This window comes from Chrysochloris asiatica, unplaced genomic scaffold (assembly GCF_000296735.1).
Source record: "Chrysochloris asiatica unplaced genomic scaffold, ChrAsi1.0 scaffold00420, whole genome shotgun sequence".
Classification (NCBI taxonomy): Eukaryota; Metazoa; Chordata; class Mammalia; order Afrosoricida; family Chrysochloridae; genus Chrysochloris; species Chrysochloris asiatica.
In genome coordinates, this window is record NW_006408938.1 from 719020 (window position 1) to 730130 (window position 11111).

The 11111-nt window shown below is 37.5% G+C and overlaps 1 protein-coding gene across 1 annotated transcript in view; it reads left to right on the forward strand.

The window, feature by feature from the left end:
* Positions 1–9760, forward strand: part of NPFFR2 (neuropeptide FF receptor 2) — a 28205-nt gene extending 18445 nt beyond the window's left edge. Inside the window, exons 2-3 of the mRNA XM_006876861.1 lie at positions 2192–2291; positions 8902–9760. Coding sequence (XP_006876923.1) covers positions 2192–2291; positions 8902–9760 — 959 coding nt within the window. The remainder of the gene's footprint in view (positions 1–2191; positions 2292–8901) is intronic.
* Positions 9761–11111: the final 1351 nt, after the last annotated feature.

Consider the following 11111-nt stretch of genomic DNA (forward strand, 5'->3'; position numbering starts at 1 on the left):
GAAAGACCTACAGGAAAAACACAGAACACTAAGGGCAGTCTGACTGCTACCACAAGAACAAGTAGGCTGCTAGCCCAGGAGACATCAAGGCAAGTGGACGAATCCTTTCAGCACAAATCCTCTCCCAAGACTAAGACCCAATGGAAATACATGCTCTGATTGGCCACCACGCATGTCATCCATAAAGAGAAGTGGCCTAAGAACACCAATGAAGTGGCGAACTAAGCCCTACATTGTTCAGTAGACTACTGTGAACCCGGGTGGAGACTCGGTTGCCTAGCAGCAAGGCAGGACTGGGGGACTCATGAGCTTAGAGTCAGTGACACAGCTACAGAGGACTAGAGTGGAGAGTGAAGAGACCAGCTGATAAGAAGAGGGCTGACAGATGCAAGAACACCCACACTTGTAGATGATACCCACTTGACCTGGCTTCAATGACTGGATGAACAGAACTCAACCCGAGGAAGAAGGAAGAGGGAAAAAAAAAAAAAGTGTCATTTGATACAACTGGATGAACTGGACCTACACATATAACTGCAGTAGCTCAAAAGAGGAAAAAATTATCGGCTATAAGAGATATTCACATCCCCTCCATACAAAGAGTGGGAAGCCCTGGGCAACTTGAACATTGGCCACCCAAAATGGAGGGAGGAATACAAAGGTAAGAAGTGACTGGCTTACAAGCTTTCAAGAGGGAACCTAGATCCACAGGGCAGGGAGGATAGTGGAGTCTCCAGTGAATAGTACCCAATCTGTCTAGGAAGGGCTGATGAAAAGAAATGCAGAAGGGTCTCATGTGATGCAATAGTGAAAATTGTTACCAGGACTGATTGTGAGGACTGAAGTGTAAAGGTGCATATTTTATAGCAATGAGGGGAGTGACTAACCTTTCAGTCTAGGAGTGGAGAGCCCTGGGGTGGGGAGGGGAGGTATGCAAGGTATACCCTTTTGCTGGGGGTTGATGCATGGATGGGATGGTAATTAAGGCAATGTAATGATGTATGACAGAATGAATGTAAAACTAATGTTTCCCCATGTAAAATATCACTCAATAAACAATAAAACATTTATTTAAAAAAAAAATACGACGATCGGAGCTCACAGCCTTCAATATGTGTTACACTTCAATGTAAAGAAAACAGAAATCCTTACCACTGAACCAATAAATAACATCATGACAAATGGAGAAAAGATTGAAGTTGTCAAACAATTCATATTACTTGGATCCACCATCAACACTTATGGAAACAGTAGTCAAAAAATCACACAACGTATTGGATTAGACAAATCTGCTGCAGAAGTACTCTTCAAAGTGTTTGAGGCCCAAAGATTACCTATCTCAAGCCGAGGCATTTTCAATAGCCTCATGTGCAAGTGAAAGTTGGCAAATGAATAAGGAAGACCTTAGAAGAACTGGTGCATATTTGAGTTATGGATTTAGAGAAGAGTATTAAAGTTACTACGCACTGCTAGAAGAACAAATAAATCTGTACTGGAAGAAGTTTAAACAAAATGCTCCAAAGAAGCCAAGATGGTCAGTCTTTGTCTCTCATACTTTGGACATATTATCAGGAGGGGCCAGTCCCTTAAGAAGGACACCATGCTTGACAAAGTGGAAGGTCAGCAAAAAATAGAGAGACCCCGGTGGGATGGATTTGCGCAGTGGCAGCAGCAATGTTCTCAAGCACAGCAGCAATGTGAGGATGGCACAGGACGGGGCCATATTTCATTTTGCTGTACTTAGGGTTGCTATGTGTTGGAACTGATTCAAAGGCACCTAATAGCTGCCAACTAGTCAAATCATGTCAGTGCAAAAGAAACCCTGATAGCAGAGTGGGTTATGCATTGGGCTGTTAATCGCATGATCATCAGGTAGACTCCACCAATCACTCTGTAGGAAAAGGTGAGGCTTTCTACTTCCATAAACATGTACAGGCTTGGAAACCCTATGAAAGGTCTCACTGAGTCAGAACCAACTTGATGACACACAATAGCAGCAGTGTCAGAATACTGAAAAACAGAACTTTGGAGGGATAATTGAAAATAATGGAAAATGTACTGATTGTTTTCTTACTGTCATTTAGAAAAAATTAATTGATTTGGATGGTTTATGATTTTCTCGATATTTTCATTGAGATACAAAATGCTCTTATATACTTTTCACAGTCTGACTGTCTCATTTCCCTTGCAGGATGGCCATTTGGGAACACAATGTGCAAGATCAGTGGATTGGTCCAGGGAATATCAGTTTCAGCTTCAATTTTCACTTTAGTTGCAATAGCAGTAGATAGGTAAGTCAGTGCCAAACTCCAGATCTGGACAATGGGGCATATCTATAACGAATCCATCTAATCAAAAACTATCTGCTAAATCACGTATAGGTTCTAAAAACTGTATCTATATTTACTATCCTTCTAAAAGCAAAGTATATACCTTCACTATTAAGAAAAGAAAATTATTCAATTCTTGATATTTTATTATTAAACAATTAGGGATGATGCAATTTTACTATTTTTCACACTAGAAACCTAAATTGCCTAATGGTGACAATACAAATGTACTGAAATAAATCTGAAATGTTATCCAGATTTTAAGATAAAATTTTGTTCCTTTATTTATGCACTTGGTTCAGAGTTTATGATGCACCAGGAAAAGAGTTGAGTTATGAAGCATTTAAATAAATAGCTCAATTTTCAGCAAAACAATAGACAGTTCTAAATGATGAACAATAGCAACAGAGAAGTATGTATGCCTTAAAACAATCAACTATTCAAGGTTAAAAGGGCAACATTTGCCCAAGGACAAAGTTCAGAAGTCAGGAAGGATTAAACAGAAAGAAGGAATGGAAATTGGTAAAACAGGGAGAAAGTGGGATCAGGGAATGCTACAGTGTGTGGATTACAGTCAATAACATGAAACAAAATGTTTATAAATTTTTGAATGGAAAATTGATTAGCTCTTTAAACCTTAACCCATTCACAATAAAGATGAAAACAAATAAATTAGACAAAGGGTTGTGTCAGAAAAAATTCAGAAGTTGGTGAAGTTAGAAAGATACACTGTAAGATGCTATTAATGTTCTCTAAATGAGGTCTAGGGTATAACAGACATGAAAATGAGTGATCAGTTCTACTTGTCAGGGCAGAAAGTGAAGATGACACCTAGAGAAGATGACACCTATCTAAATCTTGAGGGATTAGATAGTTACCTTGAGAAGAAACTTGGTAAAGGGTACCTCTAAGACAGGGGCATACTTAAGCAAAAGAAGAAGAAAAGAAAAGGGCAGGGGGAAGAGATGAGAAACATGTCTAATATGTCAAAGAGGAGAATACTAGCAGAAAGAAGTGCAGAGAGCTCAACCATGGGAAGATCAAGTGGCACATTAGACCACAGAAGACAAAAAAGTGTGGATTTTTAAATGGGCTTATCTTCCATTTTAGAAGGTTAAAGTATTGCTATGATGACAACAGGAACTATTGAAGTATTTTAAACAGAAGAATGAGTAAATTTTAGTTTTTAGAAAATCAGTACATAGACCAAAAGGCAGTTGTTCAAAAGAATAGAGAAATACAGAATGGGTTAAAATCAGGAAAGGTGTGCACCAGGGTTGTACTCCTTCACCATACTTATTCAATTTGTAAGCTAAACAAATAATCTGTGAAGCTGGATTATATGAAAATATGACATCCAAATTGGAGGAAGAATCATATTAACATGTTATATGCAGATGACAAAATATTGTTTGAAAGAAGCGAAGAGGACTTGAAATATTTACTGATGAAGAACAAAGACAAAGTTCAGAAGTCAGGAAGGATTGCAAAGACTGCAGCCTTAGTGTGGATTGCACCTCGATTAAAGAAAGCAAAATCCTCACAATGGGACCAATAAATGACATCATGATAAATAAATAAGAGATTGAAATTATCAAAGACTTCAATTTGCTGGGATACGTAATCAATGCTTATGGGAGCATCAGTCAAGAAATCAATGTTTTGCATTAGCCAAAATGTGCTACATAATATTTCTGGTGTGGTGCTGTGGGTTAATGCACCAGACTGCAAAGCCATTTGAACTGCAAGGTTGGAGGTTCAAGTGCACCAGCTGCTCCTAGGAAACCCTATACAGGGTTGCTATGGGTCAGAACCAACTCAATGGCACTTAACAATAACAACAATATTTCTTTAAAGAGTTCAAGAGCAAACATAACAGTTTGAGGATAAAGGTTCTCCTGATCCAAGCCATGGTATTTTCAATTGCTTCAGATGCATGTGAAATTTAGACAACAAATAAGGGAGATCATAGAAGAATCAACGCATTTGAATTATGACTGTTGTTGTTGTTAAGTACCATCAAGTCGATTCCGACCCATAGCGACCCTGTATAGGGTTTCCAAGGAGCAGCTGATGAGCTTGAACCACCGACCTTGCAGTTCAAACGACTTTGCAGTCTGACACATTAACCCACAGTGCCACACGAGCACTCCTTGAATTTTGATAGTGATTAGGAATATTGAAAGTACCATGAATAGCCAAAAGAACAAACCAATCTAAGTTGACAAAAGATCAGCTGGCATACTCCATAGAAGAGTGGATGATGACACTGTATCTCTTGTACTTTGGACATATTACTAGGAGGGATCAGTCCCTGGAGAAGGACATCATGCTTAGAAAAGAGAACCGTCAGTGAAAAAGAGGAAGACCCCCAATGAGATGGATGCAACAATGACCTCAAAAATAACCATTGTGAGACGTTTTGTAACAAAAACAGGGGAGTACTTAATCTTAGAGCCAAGAAACAGAGGACCCTAGGACCATCAAGGGTACAAGCAGAACGTGTGACCCTATCCAGAGAAGCAGTGACACCAGAGATGGAGGCAGAGATGAGGACATGGAGAGGGCGAGCAGCTGAGGACTCTGGACTCATGGAAAGAGAAGGACTGGGTGCTGGCAGCCAGGAGGCAGGTTTCCAGAATGTGCCCTTTGGTTGTTTAAATTATTATATTTTTGTGTACACCCCCCAAAAACAAACAAAAAAACAAACAAACAGGGAATAGAAGCAAATACTGTTGAATGATGATGCACAGAAGAGATTGTAATCATTGCAATGAGACAATGGAGTAAAGCTGATGTTCTCTCATATAAACTGTCACTCAGTTTACAATAAAAACTTAAAAAAAAGAAGATGGAAGGAATACACATAATCACTGTACCAAAAAGAAATGCACAATGCTCACCCAAGAGACAGCATATGATCAAAACCAATGGTACTGAAGGAAAGAATACAAGGTGTAATAAAGGAATTGGCAAAGAACCAGGTCCCAGGCACTAAGAGAATACAAACTGAAATCTTTCAACAAATTGATGAGCATTACAGGCACTAATTTTTCTATGTCAAGAAATTTGGAAGACAGATACCTGGTCAACTGACTAAAAGAGATCCATATTTGTGTCCATTCCTAAAAAAGGTGACCCAATGGAATGCAGAAATCATCAGACAATATCATTAGTATCACATGCAAGTAAAATTTTGCTAATGGTAATTTAAAAATGACTGGAACAGTACATGAAAAGGAACTGCCAGAGATTTAAGCCAGTTTCATGTAAGACTGGAACAATGTATATCCTTTCTAGTGTCTGAAGGATCTTGGCAGAAAGCTGAAAATACCAGAAAGATATTTGTCTGTGCTTTATTGACTATGCAAAAGGCTTTCAACTGTGTGGATCATGAAAAACAATTGACAGCATTATGGGGAATGTGTATTCTGAAACACTTAATTGTGCTCATCAGGAACCTGCATGAGACTAAGAGGCAATAACTTAAACAGAACAAGGGGCACTGAACGGTTCAAAATCAGGAAAGGTGAAGTATAAGCATGGGTAATTTTCTTTCACCATACTCATTCAATCTGTATGCTGAACATATAATCCAGGAGACTGAATTATATGAAGAAGAACATGGTCCCATGACTAAAGGGAGACTCATTAATAACCTGTTATATGCAGATGATACAGCATCGCTGGCTTAAAGCAAATTGGACTTATGACTGATGGATACCACAGTCTTTGGTATGGGTTGTATTACAATGTAAACAAAACAAAACTCCTTACCACTTGACCAATAAATAACATCATGATAAATGGAGAAGATTGAGGTTGTCTTAGACTTTATTTTGCTTGGCTCCACTATCAACACTCGTGGAAGCAGCATTCAAAAAATCACATTGCATTAGGTAAATCTGATGCACAAGACCTCTTTAAAGTGTTAAAGAGGAAGGATATCAGTTTCAGGACTAAGATGTGCATGATGCAAAGCGTGGTATTTTCAATAGCTCTATGTGAGGAGCAATAGTATGACACTGTGGGTTAATGTGCTAGACTGCAAGATTGGTTTGAACTGCAAGGTTGGTGGTTCAAGCTCAGCAGCTGCTCCTTGGAAACCCGATACAGGATTACTATGGGTTGAAACTGACTCAATAGCAATTAACAATGACAATAGTGACATATGCATGAAAGCTGGGCATTAAGTAAGTAAGAATGTAGAAAAATTGATGTATTTGATTTACGGTGTTGGAGAAGAATATTAAAAGTATCATGGACACCTAGAAGAAAAATATATCTATGTTGGAAGAAGTACAACTAGAATTCTCCTCAGAAGCCAAGATGGCGAGACTTAGCCTCTCATATTTCGGACATATTATCATGAGTGAACAGTCCCTTGAGAAAGATATCGTGCTTGGTAAAGTGGAGAGTCAGCCAAAAAGAGGAAAACCCCAATCGAGATTGATTATCATGGAGGCGGCAGCAATGGGTTTCAGTGTAACAATAATTGTGAGGATGGCAAAGGACTAGGCAGTGTATCATTCTGTTGTGCATAAGGTTGCTATGAGTTCAAACCTAACAGCAACAACAATTCTGTTATCCTTTGCTCCTAGAGATATGGAGATTGTTTCTTAACTGCTGTACATCTTTAGTCAAGCCTGTCTCCAGTTTATTCTCCTCATAGCAACCCAAATAAGCAATATTAATTGCATAATTTATCTTTCACCAGCTGTTTAAAATCTTTCTAATGAACATCTATTGCCCTCTGGATAAAACCTGAGTTCTTTAGGATGATTGTAGTAATTATTACTTGATATCTCTATTGACTACTACTCTGCAGGAATTATTTTCTATCTGGTTCATTTGCAAGATAGTCATATGAATTTTTCATATGTGTATTTCCATATTCTGTCTAGTAGGATATGGAAATACACATATGGAAATATAAACACATGCATTTGAAGCCTCACTATTGGTCTATAAAAAAAATAAAATACTAGAATTGTGTACATGAATGTAGCCATAGTTTTAAAATGGATATATGGCATGATAATTAGAGGACTAAATGAAAATTTGATTAATACTGAAGATCTTACACCTGCAATGAAAGCATTATGAAAATAATTATAAGGCAATCCAAGCCCAAACTAATATATTTTTATATCAAGATATATTAGATAAGTTAATTTAAAATTGCTGTTCCGTCACTTGTAAATCTTTTACTTGTCTACATATTTAAAATTTTCAAATTTGTTTCATAAAATGATCATAAAAATAAAAGATTAAATAGTTTGCAACCCACTCACTGCTGTCAAGTTAAATCTGACTCAAAGCAACCTTCTAGGATAGAGTAGAACTGCACCATAGGGTTTCCAAGGCTGTAAATGTTTATGGAACTAGATTGCCATATTGTTCTCTCACAAAACATCTGGTGGGTTCAAACTGCTGGACTTACAGTTAGCAGCCAGGCCCTTAACCACTGTACAACCTTACAGTTTCACAATGGTATCATTATTTTGTGATTAACATAATGGACATCAATAGTATCATTAAGATTTTCAATAGCTAGCTAAGGATGAAATGAATCAGACTTACTCTACATGCTGACATTGAATTTCCATGCTCTTTAGAGGACAGAATGTTAGGAAGACTCAGAATCAAAATATATAATGAAAATCCCCAGATTTTTAAAGCTATAAAACAAAATACCCCAAAAACCTAGTAGCTTAAAACAACAATAATTTATCACTTATCATTATTAATATTCATGATTCTGTGAGCTTAGCTATTTGGTTCTTCTGCTCCATACTTTATGGATGAAATCACTCATGATGTAGCATTTATCTGGGAGCTAAGCCAGGGAAAGAAAAAGACAGCTCTGTTTTCAACCTCTAGGATTTTTGTCTACATGTCTTCTCATCTGGATCAAATTTGTTTACAACCTGTCAGTTAGATTCTAGAGAAAGCATTCCAAAAAGAAATTGTGCAAACACATGAAAAATCTGTTTACATCATGCTTGCTCATATCCCTTTGGCCAAAGCAAATTGTATGGCCAAGCCCACAGATAATGTGTGTGGTGGGGGAGTGGAGACTATAAAAGAACATGAGAGAGAAATGTGTTGATCACTATTGATTTAATCTACAGCATACAGTCTAATGAGTACACTAGAAGTTAAGAGTAGGGGTTCTGTAGTCAAACTACTGTGTAATTATTAGCAAGATTTTTAATTTTCTAAGTTGGCTTTTCCACCTTTTAAATGGAGAGACTTAAAGAGATAATTCACACTAAACACTTAGATTACCATGTCTGGAAGAGAATTTAAAAATTTTCATTTTAATAAGTTAGTTACCAATATTATCTTTACTAGTAGTAATATCTGATCATCTTCATTTATTCATATTTTGAATTGAAGTTTATCTCATATCAATTCCAGGAAAATAGCAGCACATATCTCTCTTCTATTGGTAATTTTTTGTTTTTGAGTGGAATATTAGTGTGTAGAAGACTCATAATTACTTAAATAGATTTATCCAGTCAGAAGTTATTAGACAGTGCCTCACTGTGTTTTCCTTTCATTCCAGGTTCCGGTGTGTTGTGTATCCTTTTAAACCAAAGCTCACTATCAAGACAGCGTTTGTCATTATTGTCATCATCTGGGTCCTAGCCATTACCATTATGTCTCCCTCTGCAATAATGTTACATGTACAGGAAGAAAAACATTACCAAGTAAGACTCAATTTTCAGAATAAAACCAGCCCAGTCTACTGGTGCCGGGAAGATTGGCCGAATCAGGAAATGAGGAAGATCTACACCACTGTGCTGTTCGTCAATATCTACCTGACTCCGCTGACCCTCATTGTCATCATGTATGGAAGGATTGGGATCTCCCTCTTTAAGGCTGCAGTTCCTCACACAGGCAAGCAGAATCAGGAGCAGTGGCAGTCAGTGTCTAAGAAGAAGCAGAAGGTCATTAAGATGCTCCTGATAGTGGCATTGCTTTTCATTCTCTCCTGGCTGCCCCTGTGGACTCTGATGATGCTTTCAGACTATGCGGACCTTTCTCCAAATGAACTACATATCATTAACATCTACATCTACCCCTTTGCACATTGGCTGGCCTTTTGTAACAGCAGCATCAACCCCATAATTTATGGTTTTTTCAATGAAAATTTTCGCCGTGGTTTCCAAGATGCTTTTCAGCTCCACTTCTGTCAAAGGAGAACAAAACCCAAGGAAGCCTACCTACTAAGAGGGAAAACTAATATGACCATAAACACATCGAATCACCTGGCTCAGGAACCTACATTTCAAAACACACATGGTAAAAATTTACTTTATAATAAAAGTGCTGAAAAACCCAAACAGGAATTAATGATGGAAGAATTGGAAGAAGATTCCAAAAACAATGAGATTAAAAGAGAACTAAAGGAGCTCTGGTAGCTTAGTAGTTACGAATCGGGCTGCAAACCACAAGGTCAGTAGTTCAAAACTACCAGTTGCTCTGTGGCAGAAAGATGAGGCTTTCTGCTCCCATGAAGATTTATAGCCTCAGAAACCCTGTTCAGCGTCGCTGTGGGTCAGAACCGACTCGACGGCACTTAACAACAATAACAAATATAATTAATTATACTAACTCTATGGGTACGGACCCGACTCGACGGCACTTAACAACAACAACAACAACAACTATGTGTATAAATTGAAAAAATATTGGTTTCAGTAGCTTTGTATTTCAATTATTTTGATGAATGTGTAATAAGAACACACTGAAAGGCCTCTCTGGAAAATACGAGTAAATGAAAATAGTCTATGATCATAACTCATTTTGTGGTATGTAAAATATGTACAGTGATTCATGTGTAATTTTACCCATATAAATCAATTTTAGAGGAACTCATATTCAAAGATGGATCCTTTGTAAATTAAACATTTGTGCATAAATCAAGTACACATGTATAAGTGTATACAGACATATATACCCATAATCCCCAAATGGTGATAAAGTGCTTATGATTTGCATGATAGTACTTTCTCTGGTTTCCTCCTTTCTTTTTGGAATTGAAATTGTAGACTACAGAAATATTTACTTGCTTGAGCTTTGAAATTTACTTAGCTTTCTTAGAAATATGTTGGATGTCATGAGGTCCGTTGTTACTCTTTGTTTCTCTAATTACCATTAATGTATTTTGGTTACTCTGGGAGCAAGATTTTATAGGTCTGTGGGTAATTAACTCACATGTGAACTCACCTTCCTTGTTACAACAGTTGGAGCAAAAATTTCTTAAAGAAATTTTTTCTTTTGGATAACAGTTAAAGTTGGGAAAACCACAATATTGTCCCATAGTTATGCTTACAAATGTCATGCCCTAATTGAAACCATGTTTGTGATAGAAATGATTCAGGATCTCAACATTCCCTTTTTTCTAACACAAAGAAGCAAACAATTTGGCACTTGGCAGAAGAATGACAACTTCCTCTTGAAGTACTTAATCAAAGATGCTCAACAGTCATCCTAAGACTCTCATAGAGTACATAAAAAAACAAGATCCATTATTCCACATTGTTGTTGTTAGGTGCCATCGAGTCGGTACCGACTCATAGCGACCTTATGCACAGCAGGATGAAACACTGCCCAATCTGGGCCAACCTCACTACTGTTGACACACTTGAGTCCATGGATGCTGCCACTTGGCCAATCCATCTCGTTGGGAGTCTTCCTCTTTTTCTCTGACACTCCACCTTACCAAACATGATATCCTTCTCCAGCAATTGCTCCTTTGTGACAATATGT